Source organism: Neovison vison, chromosome 14, assembly GCF_020171115.1.
Source record: "Neovison vison isolate M4711 chromosome 14, ASM_NN_V1, whole genome shotgun sequence".
Lineage (NCBI taxonomy): Eukaryota > Metazoa > Chordata > Mammalia > Carnivora > Mustelidae > Neogale > Neogale vison.
Genome location: NC_058104.1, coordinates 9090151 through 9115471, shown reverse-complemented (window position 1 = coordinate 9115471; position 25321 = coordinate 9090151). Strand labels below are relative to the sequence as shown.

Sequence of the window (25321 nt, the reverse complement as noted above, 5' to 3'; positions counted from 1 at the left end):
CCCCATCAGCCAGGCCACCGTGCAGCACCCCAGTCCTTGTGCAATCATGGCTGCCTCAGGGACCAGCTCCAGGCCACCTTGTGTCACTGAAGCCAGAAGTGCTGGGCACAGATGGAGCGGGAGGGAGCAGGGATCTGAGTACCTGCGTTCTGGGCAGGCAGTGCCAGGTGATTTAACCATGCTGGGTACCAGGAAAAGCCTGGAGCCAAACAATTGGCCTAATCAGTTGCCCTAGCAACATTGCCCTTGGCCCTACCCAGACAAGATTTATTTTAGCCTGTTGCCCTGGTAATGCCAGCTGCTCCCCAGGGACAGGAAATGGCAGAACCTCAGCTCTGCTGGGTGAGAACATCTCCTCCCAAGCCCAGGGGTCTCCCTCGGCCTCCATCCTTGGGGTGCAGGAGAGCCATGGGATGGAATCACCACATTCTTAAATCCCTATGGAAGAATCTCATTACAGTGACAAGAACCTAGAGGGAGGAGGCTGGGGAACTCAGGCTGGGCTGTTCCCATCAGCCCCTCCCTCCCCACTCTGGAGTTCTCCCCACTCTGTGTAGGGGGACGCAGGGCGTGCCCCCATCTCTTTCCTTCAGCCTTCCCCAGCATGGCTCCCAAGCCCCAACGTGGAGGGAATGGCGTTCTTCACAGTGGTCCTGGGGACTGTGTCCTTTGATCTCACCCACGGGGGCAGGTGACCTCCCAAATGCTGGGGCCAAGCCACAGGACTCTGTCTGCAGAGCACGGCCACAGCATCGGCCACCTGGTCAGAAGCCCAGGGGGAGCCTGGGCAAGCTCCACAGTGTGCATGGGGCTCCTCGGTTCGCCTGCAGTGGGGTTCGGACATGTGACCACAGACAGGGCCGTGCAAGGGCGGGCTGGGGGCAAGGTCAGAGGAACATGGCCCAGTCATTCAGACATCTTCTAGCAGGCCAGGGATTTTTCCATTCTTTGCTGCTCGCCTGGATACAGGAGGCCCCAGGGAGGCGGCACAGTGGCTACTCCATGCCAGGACAGCTGCGGTCCTCGTCTTGGCCTGTGCCCAGGGAACTCGGGTTTTCTGTCCTGGAGTTGGAGGCTGACCCAGTGTAACTTCTCTGATTGGTCCTTCTGCCCTGGCCAGTGAGCTGGCGGGAGTCCACGTTGGACAGAGTGCCCTGGGGCGCACGGAGGGGGACCGCAGGGAGGGCCTGGGCCGGGGCACCGAGCAGTAAGGAGATCCTTGGGAAACAAGCAGCAGGAGAGTGACTGAAGGGCCCTTTCCGTCTCACCTCCAAGCCTCAGTGCTCTTGGTTAGGAAAGGGAGTTGGAGTGGCCAGGGAACAAGTAAGAAAAGGGTCCTCCTCCTCCTCCACACCAGACCAGCTTCCTCCCCTAACTGGTTCTATAGAGAGAAAATGGGAAACAGGGACAAGGGACAGAGAGGTAATCAAGTGGGATAAAGAAAAATACTGAGAGAAGGGGACAGAACATGAAAAGCCCCAGGGACGGTGGTCTCTAGGAGATCCAGGCGAGAGGAGGAGGAAAGGGGCAGGGAGAATGGGAACACAGACCCAAGACAGGATGGGTTCTCAGCCTTGCGAAGGTGCGGAGGCCACGCCTGGCTGGGCAAACAGCAGCAGCTAGAAATATTTCTAGAGAAGTCTTCAAAGTAAATAAACCGCTAACACAGTCCCCACCTCTCCTTGCTGTTCTGCTGTTAAAGGTCACTGGGTGGAAAGACCCAGAGAATCCCAAGAATGAACAGCTGAAGGGCCGAGAGTCCCTGGGCAATGCGGAAAAGGGAGGAAAGTCTCTTGAGAGCAAGGCTGAACCCTGGGCTTCTCCTCTGTCCCTGCCCCGTGAGGTGTTTAACCCACACTGGCTACCTTGTCCCCACACAAACAGCCTGGACACTGTCGCTGTTGACACAACACCCTTGGCTGAAAACAGTCTGGGGAGGGGCTGAGGATGTCCCCGCCCGGGCCTGGGGGCGGTCCACTCCTGCACTCAGGCCGCAGCATCGGCATCTTGGAGCTGGCACCCCTGGGGGAGTCACCCCCTCACCTAACATTGCTAACCCGGTCCGGCAAGAATTCCTGTCCGGGGCCCCCGCAGCGCCAAAGTGAGACCATGGGAGCCACTTCCTTTTTTTTTTTTTTTTCTTTCAAATGCAGTTCTTTTCCAACATCGCCTGCCACAGCTTTGGCTCAGAGATTTGGGGGGTGGGGGAGGCACATGGGAAAAAGAAAGGAAAAAAAAAAAACAAACCAGCCAATTGCACAAAGCCTTTCCCTGGAAAAGCCCAGGCTCTGGGGTGCTCAGGACTCATGACTGGCCCCTCCCCACCACCCTCTGGAGCTCCGGCTTTGCTGGTCGAGGCACAGATGGGGGTCCGTTCCGTTCCCCATGTGAGAGAGCTGTCTGGGGGCAGAATGGCGGCCTGTGTCTATATATCTCTATGTGTGCGCGCGCGTGTGTGTGTGTATATATAATAGACTATATTAGAAAATTCTCTATGTATAAATATAAAACACCGGTATCCAAACATGACACCACAGCGAACTAAAGTGCTTGACAGGAGTTGGGCATGTCTAAGTAGTAGGTAAAACTATTATTCATCCTGAGTACCCAGGATGAGGGAGGTTGCCGGGGAAGCAAAACCATGGAGGGCCTCCTGGCCTGGTGGGGGTGGGGAGGGAGAGGGGGTGCTGGCACAAGCCAGCCTTCTCAGCCTGTCTGATCACTGTCCCAGGTCAACCCCACACCTTGACCCAACTTGGCCCACTGTGCTTCTGTCCACAAGGAGACCAGCACTGGAAAGTCGGGAATGGAGGAGGGGGAGGCTGGCTCCCACAGGGAGCTGGTCACTCTGTGCCCACAGCTTCCTCCGCCCACACAGCTGGGTGAGAAGGGACCACTACGTATGCTGAGGGCAGGAGGTGAAGATTCCTGTCATCATGATCAGTAATTTGAGAAATCAAACGCCATCACTGCTCTAGGCCAGGCCGTGCCTTCTCTCCTCTTGGGTCTCCTGCCTGGGTGAGGGCTGCGGAGAGGAGGGGAGAAGCCTTGGGGGCAGCTGACTTGGGAAGCTGCCCTTTTATCTGCAAGCCCCAAGCGAAGCATGAGCACCTCCACCATCCCCAAGACTGCTTCCCTGGAAAACAAGGCCCATTCTGGTCTCAGACCTGCAGAAATGCCACAGGCAAATGGTCACCAGAGCTCCTGGGAGTAGAGGGGTCCCAGATGGCAGGGAAGAGGCCCCCCCCCAGGCCACAGTGCTACAAGAATGGGTTGGTGGTTGGAGGTTTGGAGGCAAACGGGCTTGATGAGGATCCAGTCTGGAAAGAAACAACAACCACAAATTAGGGGATTAGGGGACAAGAGCTGGAGGCCAGAGAAAAGATGCGGCCCAGCATTCCTTTCTCCCCCAGAATTACCGCGCTGGGAGTTGTGGGAAAGTCAGGGGGCTGAGGCAAGCAGGGGGCAGGGGAGTGTGGGAGCCAACACCACCCACGGACTAACCCAGCACCCCCTGCGTGGTCAAGGCAGGGCTTCCAGCCCACATTGCCCTGTTCTCCTCAAAGGATTCTGTCCCCGACCCCCAGAGAGAGGCCATACCCGCACTCACCACGAAGGGGTTGGTGGAGGTCCCCGCTGGCTGGCTCAGTTGCCTCTGGCCCAGCTTGGCTGGTCCTAAGTCACTGAAGGAAGAGCCTGGAAAGCAGGAGCAGAAACTCAGCAGACGCAGCCCTGTTCCTCATGCTGGGGCTGAGCACTCCCCCCGGGGGCCTGCAGGCTGGGGACCGCCCCCCTCCCACAGTGGCCGCAAGAGCCTGGCCTTTCTGAAGTCTGCGAAGGAGGGTGTGGAGCAGAGTCAGAGGACACCAGGCTGGTCTGTGGCTTCTCTGGCCCCCCCTACTGGTCCAAAAGGGAACTAGCTCAGACTTCGGGCTCCCTGACAGCCCTAATAGTCAGGGCCTCCCCGCTGCATCCCTGCGGGGGCTGGGTGTAAGAAAGGAGGGTCTAGTCTGAATCCCTTACCATTCTGCTGCTGAGTCACCGAGGTCTGTGCGGGGAACAGGGGTGGTGGGAAGGTGCTGACAAAGGCCCTGGTGGGGGGCCCTGTCTGGGGGAAGCCAGGCTCAGCGCTGCTCATCCCAAAGCTGGGCCCTGTGGACCGAGGACGCAAAGTTCAGGTGAAGTTCTGGAACGCAGGCTGGAGGATGGTTCTTCCTGGATCTCTCCAAGACGGGGGACATGGGATAGCGTGTGTCCCTAACCAGAGGTACCCAGTAAAAGTACCTGGAGTGAGCCACGGAAGCTTTTGGCTTTCGCGCCACCTAGCAAACCAGGCCTCTTCCTGCCCACAGTGGCTTGTGGCACGGAGGGCACAGCAGTGCTGTGCAGGGGCGCGGCCCGGAACCGGGGTCAGCGCCAATGAAAGCAAAGTATCAGCGTTCTATGGGCCTCAGTGGTCTCCTCTCTAAAAGCAGGCTGGACCCCTTTCCTAGGGCTGCCGGGAAAAGCCAATAAGGGGTGTAAAGCTGTTAACAGTGGCATTTGCCACGCCTGTCAGCGGAGCTGGCAGCCCCCAGGCACACTTCCTGGCCTCAAGGTTTTTAAGTGCAACAACAACAAAGGCAGGGGAGGAACAGGGAGCCAGGAGATCCCAACACTCCAGGCCGATGAGAGCAGGGACCAGGGGCCGGGCTGCATGTGGGACATAGAAGCTGGGGGTTGGGGGGGGGGACACTGCTGAGGGGCGAGAAGGGAGAGTCCCTGCCACATCGGTCGCAGAACCAGCTCGGGAAGCAGCAGTCTGTGCGTCGTGATTCTGAAATTCTCATTCTGGGACTTGAGTGGTCGTACTCTTTGCCACCGGCCTGGAAATTCAGCCTGGTCTGGCCCGGTGAAGGGTGAGAAGGGGGCTGATTTCAGGACCGAGGCTGCCTGCCACTCCTCCGAACAGTGGTGTGTGTGTGTGTGAGAGAGAGAGAGAGAGACAGACAGACAGAGAGAAGGGAAGAAGGAGAGAGGGATTTGCGCCCTGGAGAGAGTCAGGGCCAGGGCAGAGTCCGGAGACTTACCTGTGGCCAGGCCGTTGGGCTGGAATGGGTTGGTAGAAGGCAGCTGCGGGACAGCAGCAGGTACTGTGAAAGGGTTGGTGAAGGCTGCTTAGGGTAGAAGGGGGTAGAGGTGGGAGAAAGAATTAATTTTTTCTCATCTGGTTAATATTCGGAAGACAGCATTCCCCTTGAGTTTCCTGTTTTCCCCCCTGCCCTCCCTGCAGAGTCCCCAGTTTCCTCTTGGCCTTGGATCCCCTCCCAGGGTCTTCACAGCCAAGACTCACCTCCAAAGGCAAGCCCAGTGCTGCCGCCTCCACCAGCTGTGGCCGACTGGAGCGTGGGGACCTGGCCGGCCACCCCGAAGATGCTGTGATGTGGGAAGAGAAGTCAGCACACAGGGCCCCGGGCATCAAGGGGAGTAGCAGGGCAAGGGACCAGGAGATGGCAGACCCTGTCCCAGCCCATGGGAGGAGCTCAGCAGGCTGGGAAAAGCAAGGCTCTGTGGCCCCAAGGCAGAGTCCCCGACCTCTGAACCCACCTGCTAGGGATACCTCCAGCCGATGGTCCGGGTGCCAGGAGGCCGCCCATATCTGCGAGGCTGCTGGGCTGACTGGCCGGTGCCAGAGGAGAGGCCGCAAACGGAGTCACCTGGCTGCTCCCTGGGCGATCACAGGAAACAGAACAGGTTGTGCTGGGGTGAGGCAGGAGCGAAGGGGCAGGAGGAGAGATGGAGGTGGGGGGAGCAGGGGAGACGCGGCAAAGTGATGGCATGAGTGCACCCATTGAGTGAGCCCCCTGGATTGTCTGGTTCAGAGGGCCCTGAGTCCCGCCAAGAGTACTAGGTAACAGCCCTCGGCCCTCCATCTCCCTAGCGCTCAAACCGCCCTCAGGTCGGGTCCATGTCCCTCTGGCTGTAGGCTGACTTGCGGTTCCCTTTTTTCCCCTCAAGACATGGAAATGTCTGTCCTTTCCTCAAATCAGCATTTATGGATAAATCCTAGGAAGGGGCAGGTAGAGGGGATGAGGGGGGGAGGAGCTGTGAGGGGCAGAAAGCCCAGATGCTCAGGAGCCTCCCCTGGAAGGTGGGGCCCCGCGGCGGAGCCTGCACGACGGCTCAGCTTCCACTCCCACTGGAGCTGCCCCCTCTCAGGAGGCCACCCTAAGCCAGGAGCTTAGATCAGGGTTCCTCTGCCTTCTCTGGTCATCACATCGCAAAAGAGAAATCCCCGAGGGCGAGCCCATGTGGGAAGCTTTCAAAACAGCCTGAGGAGCGAGTCCAAGACATCCCTGTCCTTTGGAGAAAGCCTTTGTCTCATGTCTATGATGGGCTCCGGTCCACCACTCTGGGCTGTCGTGAGGGCAAAATGAAGCTACGGATGGATAAGGCTTGACTTTTCTGAGTGCCGGAAGATTCGTACTGCAGGCAAACACGCTTTGCATGGTGTCTGCCACATGTGTAATCCGAAGTCGTCTGCTGGAGGACCGCGTGAGAGGGAGAGCAAGGTGACCTGGACTCCAGTCCGGGCCCTACTCCGGTTCCTGCTGCGACCTGAGCAAACCACCTTACTCTCCTGAGCCTGTTTTTTGCGTGCCCTCTCCTCGGAGGCCTGGAAGACCACCCGCTGCCAGGTTCAGTATTTTCGGCAAGTAATTTGGAAATCTATAACGCATGCACAATGGCGAGGTATCTTCATAACTTTTGATACAATAAACTATCTCTGGGGTCAGAGAAACCAGGCAAGGTCTCAAAGGAAACACGATGGCTGGCTCAAACACAAGCGAACCAGAGCTTCTCCTGGACCCCCAGCTCCAGGCTTTCCATGTGCTCTGTCTCCTCCTTGAACAGGAGCCCCCCCACCTGCCGCCCCCCACGGTCCACCCCAGCCTTCGGGCTTTAACAGAACCGTGTCTTCAGGTGGGCCTCCTCTGACCTCAGATTGAATGAGAGCCTGGTTTTCCTCTCCTGACACCTTGTTCTTTGCCCTTGTGGCCCTTGACATCTTTGTAGGGACGTGTTTTTGTTTCTGTATCAACTGTGTCCCCCTCTAGGCCAGCTCTCCCTTGCCAGGAGTTTTCTCACGGATGTAAGTTACAAATGTGCAAAACAGGACACATGCGGGGTAATTAACAGCAGCGCCGACAGCGAAAGACTTCATCATTCGTTCTATGTATTCATCAACACGGGATGGATTAAATAAATTATAGTGTACACATAAGCAGGACTATTGTGCAGGCATAAAAAAAACAATGAGGAAGCTCTTCGTGTACTGATGAAAAAAGATCTAGCTGTACTGTTCAGTTAAAACATAAATCAAGGTACAGAACGGCATGTCTATTATGCCACCGAGCATGGGGGGGGGGAGAGAAAGAAATAGGATGATAAGAAAAGTAAGTGAAGGCCACAGGCTCCTTTTCCCAGGGGCATGGCGGTGCAGAGGTGGGGAGACCGCAGCCCAGCCCGGTGGGGCTACAGAAGCTCCCCAAGGAGGGTAACCCGAAGCCCATTTGTGGGGAAGGAAGCCTATTTGTGGGGAAGGGGGAATGTGGTGGCAGAAGTGGAGAGAATGGAGGGGAGACTCAGATGAGAAAACTGGTGGGGAAAACCCTGTAGAGAGTGGGAAGGATGAGCAGGCAAAGGGCAGGTACTCCCCACCCCCTTAGAGGAGGGGGCAAGGAAAAGGTAAGATACAAAGCAAGGGAGGTAGCCAAGCCAGGCTGGCTCTCAAGTTGATGCTGCTCCCTGGCCCCCTCAAACTTTAGCCTGGCTTCCCCTAAGTTTGGGGGCTTTTCCGAAGACCCCAGGACTGTCATTTGAAGCTCCATGCTCTTCCTTCCCTAAAGGACAAGGCCAAAGCGCTTTGGTTTAAGGGGATCCTTCCAGTGCTAGGCATCTCCACTCGGACTTGGAGAAGCGGAGTCCAGCAGGGAAGGTAGGGGCCCACGGCCCGCCCTGCCTGCTCCGAGGTTCCAAGGTTGGGCTGCTTCCCGAGGGCCAGTGCTCGCCTTGGCCACCCTCCTTCTCAGTCCGTGGGCTTTTGACGGGAACCAGTGCAAGGCTATCACGCCACTGAGCACACTTGGTCTGTGTCCTCTCCAGGCCCCAGGCAGGCAGAAAGACTGGAAGCCAGGAGTCTGGTATTGAATCTTCTGATTCTCGGGGGCCCCTGGCCTTTCCTGGGCTATGATTCGGGGTATGTGGAATTTCTGAGTGAACACAGCTTCCTGTCCTCACTTAGGTCAGACTCTCCAGTCCTGCTCTGGGCCTTTGGGTCAGGAGCTCCCCAAGCTGGGGAGCTGCCCTTGTCCTGTCCGGCCGCTGCCAGACTGTGTGTCTCCCGGCGGACACTAGGGGGCAGAGCCGGCCCTCGCGACGGCCAGGTGGATCCAGCACTTTCGGCTGGTTCTGGGGAACCTAGGAATGGAATACCTGCGCTCGCTCGCTGCTCGCTCGTTTGCTTCCTCTACACTTCCAGCTCCCTATTCCCTGCGGCTGGATTGGTAGACATGCCTTCTAGCAGTTTCGGGGGAAATGGCAGTTTTAGAAACTTCCCCTCTCCAGACTCCCCCTCAGAAATATAAAAATACAACCAGGCTTGTCAGAAAAGACACCCACCTCTCACCCAAGTCTCCCTACTTGATCCCCAGTACTCCTTTATGGCACACTCAGGAGAACCACCCTCGTGATCACGGTGCGGTGGCAAGTGAATGGGACCTGCCACTCATCCGACATCGGGTCTGCCCAGGTCACTGGCCACGCTGAGCCGGTTTGGTCAACGGCAGAGTGGAGATCTTTCCGTTCTCGCGGAGATAAGATGGGGATGCTCCTCACAGTGACTCACAAGGGCTGGCTGGCTCTGGTGGGCTGCTGACCGTCTCTTTTAGAGATGACCAGACACTGGACAAAAGTTCACCCCAGTTTCAGCCGGAGAGGGCTCCGGATACCTTCCTTCTCTCCTTTAAAGGTTGGCCCTTTAGGCAACAGATTGGGACAGGCATGAATTTTTCTTTTCTTTCTTTCTTTTTCTTTTTTTTTTTAAAGATTATTTATTGGGGCGCCTGAGTGGCTCAGTGGGTTAAAGCCTCTGCCTTTGGCTCAGGTCATGGTCCCAGGGTCCTGGGATCGAGCCCCACATCGGGCTCTCTGCTCAGTGGGGAGCCTGCTTCCCCTTCTCTCTCTGCCTGCCTCTCTGCCTACTTGTGATCCCTGTCTGTCAAATAAATAATAAAATAAATAAATAAAATCTAAAAAAAAAATTATTTACTGAGAGCGCGAGCGAGCAAGCATGAGCAGGAGTAGGGGGAGGAGCAGAGGGAGAGGGAAAAGCAGGCTCCCCGCTAAGCAGGGAGCCCAACAGCCACCTGGGACTATAATCCCAAGGCAGGCGCTTAACCCACTGAGCCACCCAGATGCCCCAACAGGCATGCATTTCTGGCCAGACCAATTTATTACCACCTTGTACAGGCTGCTTCCTTTTGAGCTCTCATTCCAAGAACACTTCCCTCTTGCTACACTGAATACTCCTGTGCCAACTTACTTTCTTACTGGGAACATGCAGAAGGGCCAATTACCCCACACAGTACCAGCCGTGGCTAGTCTTTAAAACTTCTGTGAATATAATGTGCGGAATTATCATCTGACCCTAATTTCTGTTTTTCCGTTGATTAGTCAGGTTGAAAACACTTTCATCTTTTTCTGGGTATTATTAGCTGCTTGTATCTGTTCCGTGTTATCCTATTCTTATTTACATGAGGTTTGTTTTTTAAGATTTTATTTATTTGACAGAGAGAGATACAGCGAGAGAGGGAACACAAGCAGGGGTAGTGGGAGAGGGGGAAGCAGGCTTCCCGCTGAGCAGAGAGCCCGATGTGGGGCTCGATCCCAGGACCCTGAGATCATGACCCCAGCCGAAGGCAGACACTTAACGACTGAGCCACCCAGGCCCCCCTATTTATAGTTTTAAAAAAACACATGATGGCTATTAGCTTTTTATCTGTTTTCCATATTGTGATTATCTTTTCCCTGTTTCACGCCTTCAAGGACAATGAAAGATTATTATGGGACATCTTTTAGGACACCTTTTATCATTTAGAATGTGACCTGAACAATTTCTACTTCTTTTTTTTTTTTTTTTTTGAAGATTTTATTTATTTATTTGACAGACAGAGATCACAAGTAGGCAGAGAGGCAGGCGGAGAGAGAGGAGGAAGCAGGCTCCCCGCTGAGCAGAGAGCCTGGCGTGGGGCTCGATCCCAGGACCCTGGGATCATGACCCGAGAGGAAGGCAGAGGCTTTAACCCACTGAGCCACCCAGGCGCCCAACAATTTCTACTTCTTAGAAGTTTATGTGTTGTCTCTTGGTCTGTGGTCAGATTATAAAAGTGTTCCATGTTTGAAAATCCTGTCTTTTGATTACAAAGTTCTACTTCTATTTATTAGGTCAAACTTGTTCAAGTGTTAGTCAAATGGCCTACTTTCCTCCATATTTGTCTACCTACTTGATCTACTATTAATCTTGCGAGTCTGCCTCTCTGTAGCCGTGTTACATTTTCATTGTGTCTAACAGTTTCTGCTTTCTGACTTTCAAGGCTACCCTGTCAGGTACTTTAAGTTGGTTAACATGAGGACTTCTTTGTGAATTTTAACTGCGATCAACATAAAATGTCCCTCCTTGCCCCATTCAAAAAAACGAAACTAGAATAAAAACAGAAGCACTCAGACAATTCGCGGTGCACAGTGGGAAGGTGGTGGGCAGAGCGAGAGAGTAGGGGAGTCTGGGCTTTGGGCCCAGCTCTGCCCCGCTGTGGGCTGTACGACAGGGAACTGCCGAGCTGCTTCATGGGGAAGCTGGCCACCTTGGAAAGGTTCCTTCTAGACCTCAGAGCTCTCTGCTCAGAGCACCTGAGACAGGCTTCTACCTTGGGTGGGCTTTGGGGTGAGAAGAAAACTCACCAAAGCTGTAACTTCCAGTTAGCATCCGACTGGCTGGCAGTGGGGGTGGAGAGGGGGCAGGGCGGGTGGGGGGGAAGGGGAGAAAGAGAGAGCGTAAGTCACTTGCTTTCCCCAGACAGCGGGTCTTTCCAGCACACCGGCTGCCCTCGTGTGTGTCCAGGATGGACAACCGCAGAGGACCGGCCCCAAGGCTATGAAGACCTGATGTCTGGGGGCTCGGGGAGGAGAACAGGTGCTTTACAGCAGCGGCCTTTAGGGCATTTTCTTTTGAGGGGGTGTGTGTGTGTGTGTGTCTCAATTGCTGCACAACACAACACTGAGTTTACAGGCTTCTGCTCTAATGGGGATGAGTGAGGACTTCTGGAGACTATCTTGGACTCTGACCCAGCCCTCGCCCTTTGCGCAGGGTCCAGCACGGACCATCAGAGCACTCTAGAGGAAATCTCACGTACACTCTTGGTTTTTCGAGTACTGGGGTCTCTCCAACTTGCCCGTCAGAGATCTCCTATGCACACCCCCACAATTCCTGCGGCAACTGGGCTGCTGGCTTTCCAGGACAAAATGGAGCGGGAGCCCCTTTCCCTGCCAAGAAGTCTCCTCTGCCCCCCTCTTGCTTTCCTGGGCCTGCTTCTCTTCCTCCTCCGTCCCCTCTGCCCAGCTCTCTAGATCGGTGCAGATGCGAATGAAGGGCAATACATGAACGCAGTCGGAAGCGAGGAGGGGAGCGGAAGGGAAGGGGAAGAGAGCAGGGCAGAGTTTACCTGTGGGTGTGGGCTGGGCCTGGAACAGGCCTTGGCTGCCGGGAGGAATGCTTCCAAACACGGACGGGCCGGCGCTACTGCCAAAGGCATCGAAGTTGGCAAAGCCTCCGTGGGAGGGTGTCTGGCCTACAGGTGGAGGGAACATAAAGGCCATATATATAAAATGGACATATAATCGATAAAATATGCACTAACTGGGAAGGACAAAGGCCACTGATGGGACACTGCCTTTCCACAGGGTCCTGCTCAGGGAGAGATGGCAGGGGCCTGGGCAGAGGGCCAGAAGCCCGCTGGGGGAAAGGCGATGTCAGAGGCCTCCCAAGTTCACTCCCTACCATCTTCTATCTTTATTCCATGAGGCATTCACATTTTTGTCAGGGGCTACTTTGGGCTAAATCACGTGGGGGAAAAAAGTAGTAGGTTTTGGTGGGGGAAGGGGCTTGAAAGGCAAAAAGAAAAACTAGATACCATTTTATTCAACCCTCTGTTGGCTGTTGCTGATCTTTGGGAAGAGGACAGGGGAAATGGAACACAGGATAAGCCCCCGGCCCCATTTTAATGGAAAAAAGACAGTAATAAACAGGCAATCCAGTGTTCTAAGAGGAGGCGCTAGAGTCCCCGACTGTCATGTTTTCTGGTCAAACTCGCAGATATAATCCTGGCCACTCTCATCTGACCCCGGCCCTTCCAACCCTGATGCTTCAGAATTGTCAGCAGACTCATTTGTGGGACGGGAGCTAAGAGCCGGTGGGGGGGGGCAGGGGGTTTTAGGGGGGAAACTTGGTCACCCTAAGGGCGTGAATGCCTTGTGTCAGGGGTAATAATACGTTGTAGGAATGTTCTTTTCCCAGGTCCCACTTACCCCCGAAGGCTGGGAATGCAGCAAAAGCCGGTGCCGCCTGGGGAGCAGCAAAGGGGTCTCCTCCTATGTCGGCCAGCAGGTCAGTACTGGCTTTCCTGACCGAGGAGTGGGGAGGCGGCTGAGAGCTCCGGGGCTGGGACGTCCGAGGCTGAGACTGACTGACAGACTTGAGAGGAGAAGGCATGACATAGAGCACTTGGGAGTCCCAGACATGACCCGGCCCCTGCGTGGCTCTCTAGGCTGCCCCCAGATAGGCACGTGGAGAGAGAAGAGAGGGAGAGACTGCCCTCAACTGAGAGATTTCCTGGGCAGCAACTGGGCCCCTCACGTACCTAACCTCTCTGTCTTCTCAGCGACCAGCTCCCAGAAGCAGACATTTCAGAGCCTATCGGTGATGGGAACACTGAGCTACACAGGGATATTGCCAAGAGTACCCCCTCCCCGCCAGGTCCCCAGCCCTGGAGCTGGGACTTCCTCCTCTTTCCCAGGGGCTTGAGGCATTGTCTCGGCCCCTCCGCGTTTCCTTGGAGCAATGGTCAAGTTTGAGGTTGATACTGACTTCCCTAGACAGCACTTCCTGTTGGGTTCTTTCTTCCAGGAGACAGGAGGCCAAGGGGAGTCCGAGACATAGGTAAGAGCAGGGCGGAGAATTAACTTACATCTCCTCTACTGTCGTCTGCTAAGTCCGGAGCTGGGGCTGGATTTAGGAAACAGACATCCCTGTCTGCCGAATCCCTAGCTAGTGTTGGAGGGCGGAGGGCGGGTGTTGAGAGTTACCTGGCTAGAGGTGGAGGCAGCGGCGGATAGAGACGGCGCAGGCTCCCCCAGGAGAGTCCGCAGGGGCTTTCCTTCCGGGACGGAGCCCTGGATGGGGGTGGAGGCACTGCCTTTGGTATAAGTGGGCCCCTTGACTTGGTCTGGGGGGACATACCTTTGAGAAAGAATAGTCAGGCTGAGAGAAGAGGGTAACACCGTGCGCCATGGTCAAGTGCAGGCATCTGGGAAGCACAGGTGACAGCAGTCGAGTCCCCTGGCCTTTGCCCACTGATTTTCTTTTTCGAACTGAAGGGACTTTTGTAACTCAGTCAAGTTCTGCCCATCCTGAGGGTCCCTCTTTACTGTCGGATGCTTGTTCTTTTCTGCGGGAATGTTCACTTCGCTCTGACTTGGGCCGGGTTTTCTCTCCCCTTCTCCTTTCTCTTTCTGACATCAAACCGTTTGGGTTTCAAGTAATAACCTGCCAGCAATGCTGCTGGACAGGTGATGCTATTTTCCAACTCCTTTCCAGTCCCACAGAAAGCTTCTGCCCCCTCCTATTCAAAGTGCTCCAGTCTATCCTGCCAGCTTTTGCTACGTCTGATAAAATCCCCTCCACTCCAGCGTGTATGTACGTTCTACCCTGGAGGTATCTGTTTTGTCTGGAGGACACCCCCAGCAGAGTCTCCAAAATGCTGTTTTGTCCACGATGATCTCCTTGCTGCCTTCTCTTCTATGCCCTAGAGCTATCCCCCCAACATGCACATACCCCTGAGATCAAGCCACAGAAAGTGCCACCTGGGGAGAGAAAAGGCAGGGCAGCACAAAGATACTGTTCTCGTCACCAGGAGAACAGAACACACATAAACTGTGGATAAAACGCTGGTTTTTTAAAGCACAGGGCTCTAGGACATGTGCTCCCAGCTGCCTCTCTGCATATATGGGCCCAGCTGGGCTTTAACTTGCCCCATACTCCCTCAGGCCCAGCCCTTCTCCAAGCAGTCTAATGTCTCTCCAAAAGAGAGGCATCGAATCTGCGAGGTTAGGGACTGGGAACAAGTTGTCCTTTAGGCAGCTTTATAATTTTGAAGTCTGGCCTTTGAGAAAAGCCCCAGTTCAAGTCTGGAAACTGGACCATCCGACGAAGAATGTCGTGGGACATGGGTGTGCGCACAGCAACGGCTTTCCTCCTCCTTACCATCTCTTTTTCTCGTATTTTTCCTGGAGAAACTCCTTCACCTTCTGAGGGTCCCTGGAATCTGGTATTAAAGATGTCCGAGCATCAAAAAGGCCCAGCCAAATCTTCCTGCAAACCTACAGGCGTGGAATCAGGTAAGAGAGGAGTTCAGGCAGAAAGCACTTTATTCCCACTTTATTCATCAATACGTTATTTACTGAGCACAGACACAGCTGAGAGTCTGGGTGTTTCTACAAAGCAGACACCATCTCTGTCTTCACAGAGCTGACCATCTAATGGGGAGGTCATGCCTTAGGTAAGTAAAAATAGATTTATAATTACATGTTATGACACAACTTAGAAAAGAGAGGGCCATGAGAATTATGGGGAACTAAATCTGGAGGGGCGTGGGGTCAGGGACAACGGTTAGAGCTGTGGCTTCTAGAACACCCCTCCAGAGCCTTCCCTGGTCGGCACCCTCCAAGTAAGCCAATCACCTTCAAGCTAGGAGGACCGCTAACACCGAGGATGGTGTCTTCCCACCGCCAGCAGATGTAGCTGGGGAAGGGGTCTAACCCACATTCGAGGACACGTTTGGGCTTAAACCCAGGCTGCTGAGGGTGGGGTTGGTAGAGTTGGCTCCAGGAGATCTTACTCCAGGGGGCCGGCTCTGTCTACTCTGAATGTTCAGGAATGTGGAGCTCTAACTGTCCAGGGGCAGTCTTCCCTGTGAGTGCCCAGGAGTCACCCCCTACAGAGATTTTGCTCCTTTCCCCCCGATTCCTCTAACAAGGGCCTAGACAAAGCACAATTTGTATAACCAAGATTCCACAGATATACAAATATACATAGACAAGATAAACTATACACTAAATAATAATAAAAGAAACTCGACCCAAAAAGAAAGCTACAGTCTTGAGGCAAAGCGCCCCCTGGCCAGTAGGGCAACTGTACAGCCAGCAGGCATTCCATCGGTGGTGGCTCACCTCGTTTCCACGGGATTGCAGGAATACCACTTCAGGCTCAGTGAAAGTTGTCATGGAGATGGACTTGACTCGATGAGGGGGGTTTAGGCCTCTCCTGTGGGAAAGAGACAGGAAGAGAGGCACAATACAGTTAGCACTGCAGGTCTGTTTATGGGAGGAGAGGTGGGAAGAAGGGATAAACCAACACATGAATTAAGCTCAGAGAGATCCCTAATTCAAGGAAAGAAGGGAAGCGAGAATGTTTTGGAGGCTTTTAATGACAGTCAAGAATGTGTCATGTTCCCTGTCACTCTGGAGAGGAAGGCAGAGTCCGCCCACCCAGAAGCCTTCTCTTCTTTGTCTCAGTTCCGTGTTCAGCCTGCAGGCTGGGGGGGGGTACTTCCGGGAACTCAGAGATGGGCCCACTTCCCATTTCCTGTTTTACACCTGCCTGCCCCTCCTCTTTGTCTCAACAGAAAGTGTGGTGGTAGGGGTGGAGAGGGCCCCTCTCTTTCAGGAAGAGATCTCTGGGAAAAGAGATAGTCCAGGTTTTCTCAGCTCTCGATCCTTCTATGAAGCAGGAGGAAGTGAGCTTCAACCATGAATAGGAGATTGGCATGAATCAGGAACATGCATCCCGTAGTGATACTTCTGTGCCAGCTCTGTTGTGTTCTGTTAACTCTCTAGGAGTCTAGTTGTGCCCACAGAAGCCCTGTGGAGATTACAGTAGACAAGAAGGCTTCCTTGCCCCGACTCAGCTGCCCTCTGGAGTGTTCTCACAAGGGAAACTTGGCGCTAGGCCAGGTTCCCCTTCCCTTTTCCCTTAAGTTTTACTCTGGTCTAGACCACCAGCACTTATCGGATGAAAACAGAGCTGGCCAAACCACAATGAGTAAACCAGCCCCTGGGACCAGCACGTGAATGAGCACAGGCACCGGCAGGAAAGAGTTTCAGCTCATGTGGCTTTTCAGACTTAAACTCCCCTGGGGGGAAAAAAAATGAAAGGGCAAACCAAGATATGAAAATAAAAGGAACTCGGGAAGCGGGTCCTGGTTGATGCCATCAGGAAAGCAAAGAGAAAGGCAGAGACCACACAGTTTACCAAATGGAAACCGTAGAAAAAATTCAGGCTTACAGGTGCACGCACAAAATGAAGGTGTCCCTGCGAGTCTAGAAGAATGGCAGTGTTGTGTAAGCCTACACCGAGGCAGTGGGAGGGTAGGGGGGGACAGGTGACACAGTCCAGGGCGAACAGTGAAGAGCGGTAGCCCCTTTGAATGATAAATGACGGATTGCAGGATTCTAATGAAGGACACTGAAGGCTGTAATTGAAGGCATTTTCAGCAATTCTGCTGCTAGACTTTTAAGTAAAGGGTCTCAAAATACTCCTTTAAAAGACAGTATCAAAGAGGTCTGATGCCCCAAGGAAAGATTAGAGCAGCGAAATCCAAAAGCAAGGCTTTGTAACTACATGTCAAACAATAGCTCTTAAATCTGATCGGCCCTGAAAACTCTTCTAAGCACATTTCAGAGATACTCCAGTTTTCTCTCCTAAAGCCTGTCTTACTCATGGCCTAGTTTTGTCTTTTATATTCTTTCACTAGCTCTTGGTCACCTTAATCCCTAAGCCCTTCCCTCCCAAAGGCCAAACGGTCAGAGTTTAGCCAGAGCAGACCTCTCTGTCCCTGTGATCCCAGGGATTCCAACCCTTCCCCTCCCACTAACAAATATATCCTTTGGCAAAATACAAGGTATTGTGGTAGGCACTTGGAGGAATATAACAGTTATCACTCTGTATCATACAGATAACTTATCATGTAGGACCTAGTCCTTGATCACTGGGCGCTCACTTACAGTGACCCTAGAAGCCTGGGCAAAGATACTTCTCGACCTAGTTGGGTGCCATTTAGGCATACACAGAGCCGGATCAGGGAGAATGTGGTACCAGGATGCCGCAGTCAGGGAAGGAAGAGAAATGGCCATGGGAAATATAAAATGTATTACGTTAACACTAGAAAAACAGATTTGAAGCCTATCACAAAAAGGTCATTGACATTTCCTGAAAGGACAACCAGGAACTGTTAGCAAAGTGTAAACAGGGAGGTGTGTTTCCTAGTGCGGGAGGGACTTGACCCATTCATCAGTCTGGAGGGGATGATTAGAACAACAGAACTTCCTATGGCTGAGCTTGGACTAGAGGGTTTTTTTTTTGGGGTGGGGGGGAGATAGGATGAAGGGGAAGCAGAGAAAATAAGTGACTTAGGTGCTTTGGGCCAAATGAATCCGAGGGAACAGGGTGTTTCCGTAGCACAGCACGGACAGCAGTGCTCTGACCTTGATGTCTGTAGACTAGATTATGTATAACTAGAGCCACAGTTTGGGGGCAGGGAGAATTCTCTACAAGGCAACATTCTGCAGCCCAGGAAGAGGACCTAGTTACATGGCCTATGAGTCAGAGCTTTTTGTTTCTGAATCAGAGAGAGGCCACTGCTGGCTGACAGGAACAAGTTAGACACAAGAGCCCCTCTCCTCCCAGAAGCTGAAATCGAATGGTTGAGGGGTCTAGGGGCTCGCTGGGGACATAGCAGGGTCCTGCGAGGGGCCAGATCTGAGTCACTGGCCTGGAATCAAACAGAACCAATCTCCAAGCTGCCCCCAGTCTCCCGACATGACTCACAGCTTTCCCCCCAAAAGAAGTGAGAGCTAGGAGACACTGCCCTTCGGCTATCACGGCAAATCCATTCTGTTATTTCTGACCAGGTGGTGCTGGGGAAACACAGAGATAAATTTATTTGCCCAGAATAGGGCAAGTGTTTCCAACGGAAAGCAAGTACGTTACTAGGACTCGAGCCTTGGCCCATTCAGGAGGCCTTCCGCTTTGGTTTCACAGGGCACCTGACTGGCATTCCCATTTTGAAGTGCCCTGAATTACTGGCAGCCAAGGGACCTGCAGGGACCCTAAAGCCCGCCCAGGGCTCTCTCCTTGCCTCTCTCTCCCTTTCCTTTGATGCTACCAAGCGTAGGAGGATTCCTACAAATACCACACCTTTTGTTTTTCTGTGGTTGTTACCCTTACCACGGCCCGTATTTCGCTTCTGTCTTGCTTGGTGAAAGTCTCAGACCTGCTCAGCAGCTCAGTTTCTGTCAGGTCAAACAATGGAAAAAAACAGTTCTACCGGGCACCCAAGTTCTTTCCTTTGTGCCAAACTTGGACCTGGGAATTCCTGGCTTCTGAATATTTTGTGTTCAGGTTCATTCCCCCACCGCGGGGGGTTTCTTTGCTCCTGGGATTCCAGTCCTCTGTCTCTGAGCAGGGTTCTTATCTTGGATCCAAACATCACCAAAGAGAATCCCTTTTAGAGACTCTTACTAGTCCCTAATAGGAGAGCTCCCCACTTACCCTGCTGCAGGCTCAATTTCACTACTTTTAGGGAACTTCTTCCTAACCAAAAATCCCCGCTTCAACTCATTTCCTGTAGTTCTTCCTTAGTGACAGTGATTAACTGCTGTCCTCTGCCCTCCTCTTCAGGCTCATTCTTGGTTTCTTTGACGTTCTTCCCCCTTCTTCTCATCTCTTTGGATGAAAGGTGAGGTGGGAGGCGACGGAGGGACGGGACTCACACCGGGGCCAGGGACACGTCTGCCTCTCTCACCCAGACGGATGGAAAAGTACTGAATTATTGAGCAACACACTATGCCTTTTCCTCCAAGGAGATAAAAGAGCTTCAACGAGGAACCACTACCAGCAAAGCCAGATGGGGAAACTAAGGTACCTGGAAGTTAGGGACTTGTCACTAAGAAAGAGCTGTCAAGCACCTCTCCTAGGCACACAGCCCAGAGCTCTGTCCACCCAAATCCTGACTTAATCCCACTACTGGAATAAAGTTGTGCAGAAGTAGAGGAGACCAGTTTCTATTACTGAGTCCTGAAGGACTATGGATTAAAGATGGACCTATGGGGTGCCTGGGTGGCTCAGTGGGTTGAGCCTCTGCCTTCGGCTCGGGTCATGATCTTGGGGTCCTGGGATCGAGCCCCGCATCGGACTCTCTGCTCGGTGGGGAGCCTGCTTACCCGCACCCCCACCCCCTGTCTACTTGTGATCTGTCAAATAAATAAATAAAAACCTTAAAAAAAAAAAAAAAGGACCCAAACAGCCAGGTTAGGGAAGCATGCCACAGATTTTGCTGAAAAAAACTAGGCGTCAAAGACAGTGCCCATTCCTGATGTTAATGACATTTCAGGCCCTATCTATTTTTTTTACTAAAGAAACGTGGTCTATCCATTGAGGCAGGTGGGCAAACCAGAACAAGAAAAAAAAAAAAAAAACCAAACCACTGAAAGCACTGTTTTGGCAAAAGTACTTTTTAGCAGCAACCTGTCCTAGCTGTGCTCTCTACTAGAAGAGTCAGACACAACAAAACACATAGGCAGATGTGTATTTTGGGGAAATGAAAAGGACCTATATCCAGGTTAAGGAAACTAGGTATTGGACAAAAACCAAATGAATAAAACTAGGTCAAATTTGGGACCTACAATTGTGGCAGCATGAATATAAATTTAGAAACAGCCCAAACTAGCAGCTTCTCTCTCTCAATCCCTCACACCAACGCTGTGGTTTTCTGCTAGAGCTGAGAAAATATTTCTCATGAAAAAAGAAAATGAGAATGAGCTCTCACGTGTAGTGATGAAGCCATAGTTACAGCCACCCACCAGTATTAAAATCGAAAATTTTCTGCAGATCTTGGGAAATTCAACTTCGGCTGCAACAGTCAACTTTGCCACATCAGTCCGTGCAGCCAGCTGGGAGCTCTGGTAATTGTGCTCACTGCCCCCAGAACGCTCCACTCCCCCAAGAGGCGGACATACTTGTCCAACATCCTCGGCAGAAAGCTGGCTTTCAAAATAAAGCCAGTCTCGTTGTCTTCTTTCTCTGGCTATGGTGCTAAATATTGTACTTGAATTCTTGCCCTCCTCAATACCCTCGTCCTTTTTTTTTTTTTTTTTTAAAGGAGATTGTATCCTTTTTTTTTTTTTTAAAGATTTTATTTATTTATTAGACAGAGATCACAAGTAGGCAGAGCAAGAGGCAGAGGGAGAGAGTGGAGGAAGCAGGCTCCCTGTCGAGCAGAGAGTCCGATGTGGGGCTCGATCCCAGGACCCTGGGACCATGACCTGAGCCCAAGGCAGAGGCTTTAACCCACTGAGCCACCCAGGTGCCCCCCCTTTTTAAAAGGTTTTATTTATTTGAGAGAGAGGGAGCACACAAGTAAGGGGAGTAACAGAGGGAGAGCGAGAGGGAGAAGCAGGCTTCCCGCTGAGCAGGGAGCCCAACTCGGGGCTCAATCCCAGCACCCTGGGATCATGACCTGAGCCAAAGGCAGATGCTTAACCGACTGAGCCCCCCAGGCACCCCAAAACCCTCGTCCTTTAAACAAAGAATATTTCTTCTCTTTCCGTCATCATACCTCAGCGTGAGCTCCCATCACTCTCTAGCCCATGCTGAGCTTTACCTCACAGCACTTATTACCACCTCTAATTATATATTTAATGATTGACTTAAAGCCCATGGCTTCCACTACGGTGTAAGCTACATGAAGATGGGTACAGTACTGTGCACTGCCATATCTCCGGTGCCTAAGACCGTTATCTGGAGCTTGAAAGACACTCGGACACTCGATAAATGTATGTTGACAGATTGATTGAATCAATGAGCAGCCTCTTGGGGCCTACCATGATATTCACTTCCCAGCACCGCAAAATCCTCATCTGTGGGCAATCAACCATGTGGGTTTAAGATATTAATTGGTCTATGTGTCCCCACGGAGCCAGGCCCCTCCACGGCCTGCTAGACTGTGCCTGCTTCCTCTTGACTCGGCGCCCAGCGATAAGCACTTCCACCTTCTGTTAACGGCCCACCCGCCAGCTCCCAGCCTTGCCCAAGGTGCATCAGAGGGCACAGGCAGTACTTTGTGAAGACCCTTTCTTTATAAGGTTCCTTTGCCTTGCCCTACTTAGCTCATGCTAATTAGAACTTCAATTAGCACAGAAGTACCATCAAGAACTTAGGCACAGCCAGGAAAACTACAGCTGGCTTCTAGAATTTCCTCTTTCTCTCCTTATGATGTCAACATGCCCTTTAGTTTCAGCTTCCTTTATTGGCCCGGCCTTTTGCTCTTTCCCTAAAGACCAAAAATAATGAACACTGGGAAAGGTGGTCATGTTCTGCAAAATATGCCCTGATATTTAAGGAGTTAACTGGTCTAGCAAAAGAAATCAGGTTTGTTTTTTTTTTTCAAAGATTTTATTTATTTATTTGAGAGAGAGACAGTGAGAAAGAGCATGAGCGAGGTGAAGGTCAGAGGGAGAAGCAGACTCCCCGTGGAGTTGGGAGCCTGATGCGGGACTCGATCCCGGGACTCCGGGATCATGACCTGAGCCCAAGGCAGTCGTCCAACCAACCGAGCCACCCAGGCGTCCCAGAAATCAGGTTTTTAATGTGTGCCAGATCCCCTGACCCTCCTTCTGTACTGATTGAGGGATATTCATTATAGAAAGGAAATGTTATATATGGGATACTTTAAACCAAGATCTATAAAATATATATATATATATGTATTTTTAAAAGATTTTATTTATTTATTTGACAGAGAGAGATCACAAGTAGGCAGAGAGGCAGGCTGAGAAAGAGGAGGAAGCAGGCTCCCCGCGGAGCAGAGTCCGATGCGATGTGGGGCTCGATCCCAGGACCCTGAGATCATGACCTGAGCTGAAGGCAGAGACTTAACCCACTGAGCCACCTAGGCGCCCAAGATCTATAAAACATTGAAAATAGTGTCAGCCCTTCCATTTAGTCGGTGCTTTATCTTTTGTGCCATGCAGCAAACCATGGGGATGGATTAATACTGTTTCCAAACATTTCCTTCCTAGGACTCAGACTCTGATATGCCATCAGTTTGATCCCCCTGCTCCCAGACTCTATAATCAGATTTTCCTCTTCGTAACAGGATCTTCGGGAATCTGTTCTTTCTCTTTCTGCTAGAAATAGTCCTAAACTTCGCTCCGTCTCTCCTCAGAGTACTTGGCCCAGTCTCAGTTCTATCCTTTTGGCTTCACTTAAGTCTCTACCTTTTGACACCTTCCTGTTTGGGTTCTAATCATTGTCCCAAGAGCCCTACTAGCGTTTACTTAGACCCAAGTCGTTAACACACAAGTGAGGTCGCTCAGAACACAGAAGTTTGGCAAAGGAGGTAAAAATCCCAGAGAGAGAGAGAGAGAGAGAGAGAGAGAGAGAATCCTACACGGTATCTGAGGAGAGCTGGATCTTCATTTCTGGTCTGCCGTGATCAGAACTAATATCCAATACCAAATGCTGAAAACAGCAACCCCCATATGGCACTGGATAAATCAGTAAACCTCTCTTTGCTTCTGTTCTCCCATCTGTCATGTAAGAACAATACTGCTCCCTCCTTGGCTCCTAAACGTGTAAGAAGAAACAAGGAAAGCCCCCCCTTCTTAAATACAAAACGGACACACCAATATATTAAAGCAATACTGAACAAGTCAGAATGAATCTCCTGACGGACTTGGATAGAACTGAGATACAGGGTTGGTATCAAATGTTAATCACCATCTAACTAACTAATTTCCTATGCCGGGGGTGGGGTGGGGTGGCGGGGAGAACCTTACTCTGTAACCAGAAATCTGGCCTGGAACTGTGGGGCTCTAAATGAGCTCGGGCATGACCAAATCCAGTGCCGGTGCCAAGTGTAGCATTGCAGATTATACAACAGAACTCCCCCAAATCTGGAAAGAGCTGCCAGATGCTACTACCAGGATCAAGCCATGGCAACAAGAAGCTTAAAGGTGTAAACTATTACACTTAAGGATGGCTCATCCAGATCCCCACACGTCTGGCAAAGTTAAGCTCTCTAACAGGGTACACGCATCCGCTCTCATCGCTGGAGACCTGCACTCCAGAGCCCTGCACCATTAGGACCTGCCCCTGAACGCAGGAACGGGGCTCCTTAGCTGTCACTATCTCTAGGCTGTCAGCCCGGGTTAACCTACCTATTTTAAAGGGGTTTCTCCATCTCACACTCCAGGATGGGCACAAGCCGGAAGGAAGAAAAGGACGCCTCCCTCTAGAGCCCAGCTTCTTCTCCCTCCCCCTTTCCTATTTGCCCCTCACCACCTACAGAGAGTTCCCATTCAAGGTGTGTGTCATTCTCTGGCCCTTGAACCACCCCCCACCCCCGCCCCTATTCCCTTCAGCTCTCCCCCACTCTCGGTCCGGTACGGTCCCCCCCCCCTCCGGGAGTTTCTCCCTTCTTGTCCGGTGCCCTTCCTTTCCCCCGCAGCGCGACTCCAATCGTGTCTTGTCTCCCCTGCCTATTTCCCTTCCCCATGACAGCTCTCTGCAGCCGACGACCCTCTCCGCGCATCAGGAGCGTCCCCAGGCCTCCCCGCCGCCCGGACCTCGGCTCTGTCCCTTCGCCCCGGATCCTTGCTGTCCCCAACGCCGACAACACTCCGCAGCCCCTTCCCCGCACCCCCCCGCCTACCCGGCGCCAGTCCACTCACAGGAGGCCAGAGCAGGTGGTGCAGACGAAGCTGCCCACGGTGATGTCCACGTAGGTGACGCCGCGCTGGGCGCACTCGAAGCAGTGGCGGTTCCCCGCCTGGCTGCAGCCGCCCAGCTCCCGCACCCGGCGACACCACACCTCCGAGGCCGCCTCCGCCTCCGCCTTTCCCCCGCTGACCCCGCCACCCGGGCCTGGACCCTTCTTCGCCGCCATCACCATGGTTGCCCGCTCCCTCGGACCTCCTCCACGCAAGTCCGCAATCGTCCCTTCAACCCAGCCGTCTTCCCGCCTCCTCTGCCTCCTCCGCACAACCGGCTCCCCTGACAGAAGCTAGGGAGCTGGAGACGTCCGCGAGAGACTCCTCAACCCCTTGCCTTGCCTATTCTGCACGCTGATTGGTTAGTCTCCTCCCACCTCCTCACTCTGATTGGCTCGACATTGGACGGCCTTGGGTGACCGGAGCCCCCAACGCCACGCCCCACCGCCTTCACCCTCAGGCCTCTCGCGTTGGCCCGCAGAGACACTGCCGCGAGAGCCGTGCGTGCCCTCTCCCTGTCCCCGCCCCCTCTCGCCACTGCCTCCACGGCGGCCCGCCTCCCAGATTCGATTGGTGAGTCCTCGGAACACGGGCTCCGACGCTAGCTCTGATTGGCTGGCGAGGCTGCAAAGTTAGCGCGCGAGAAAGAGTAGGTGTCTCGCGCGTGCGCAGCCCTGGTCCTCCTGAATGGTGGCGCTGATTCCCGCCAAATTTCAAAGGCCCAGTCACCACTAGACGCTGCGAAGAGGTACGAAAAGCAGAAAAGTGGTCATGGAAGGGACCGAAGGGAGGAGGAAAAGAAAGGAGCCCTCAGAGGAAGGGAGAGACGGGAGGGAGTGCTTTAAAACGCTCTTTCATTTTACGGCTACGCTATGCCACGGGAAACCTCATTTTACGGAGAGTTTGGGTTACACGACTCGAGTTGGGTCACATGACCGGTACGTGGCCAGGCCAGGATGCTGATGTGGGTCGTCGTCTGACTTTAGAAACCCTGCTTTTAACCACCACGCCTTCCGTGGAACGGTGTTTGACAAACACGTATGGGTTTCAGGCGCTGTTCTAGAGAGTGGAAGTCCCCCAGCAAACCAAACAATCAAAATTCCTGTCCTTATGGAGCTTACAAGGCTAGGAGGGGGAGGCAGACGGTAATGATAAATCCTACGTAGAGAATTAAAATAAGGTA

At 52.9% G+C, this 25321-nt stretch overlaps 1 protein-coding gene across 4 annotated transcripts; it reads right to left on the bottom strand.

Annotated features, from left to right (window-relative positions):
* Nucleotides 1-1886: 1886 nt before the first annotated feature.
* AGFG2 (ArfGAP with FG repeats 2) lies at nt 1887-24609 on the bottom strand. Of its 4 annotated transcripts, none has more exons than XM_044232937.1 (12): nt 24100-24609; nt 15541-15634; nt 14576-14691; nt 13399-13552; nt 12622-12787; nt 11760-11885; nt 5587-5707; nt 5333-5415; nt 5070-5156; nt 4024-4152; nt 3611-3696; nt 1887-3320 (listed from the first exon to the last, which is right to left on the bottom strand). In XM_044232937.1, the coding sequence occupies exons 1-12, from the start codon at nt 24318-24320 to the stop codon at nt 3261-3263; spliced, it is 1443 nt and encodes a 480-aa protein (XP_044088872.1). In that variant the 5' UTR covers nt 24321-24609; the 3' UTR covers nt 1887-3260. The 4 variants fall into 4 exon arrangements, with proteins under 4 accessions (XP_044088872.1, XP_044088873.1, XP_044088874.1 ...); XM_044232938.1 differs by having other exon boundaries at nt 5070-5153; nt 24100-24607; XM_044232939.1 differs by having other exon boundaries at nt 24341-24606.
* Between the last annotated feature and the right edge of the window lie 712 nt (nt 24610-25321).

Coding starts and splice junctions, on each gene's coding strand:
- AGFG2 (XM_044232937.1), bottom strand. CDS start 24,320: ATGGTGATGGCGGCGAAGAAGGGTCCAGGCCCGGGTGGCGGGGTCAGC. Junction 11,886..12,621: donor TGCATTCCCAGCCTTCGGGG/GTAAGTGGGACC, acceptor CTCCACCTGTAG/GCCAGACACCCTCCCACGGA. Junction 5,708..11,759: donor GGCCCAGCCCACACCCACAG/GTAAACTCTGCC, acceptor GTGATCGCCCAG/GGAGCAGCCAGGTGACTCCG.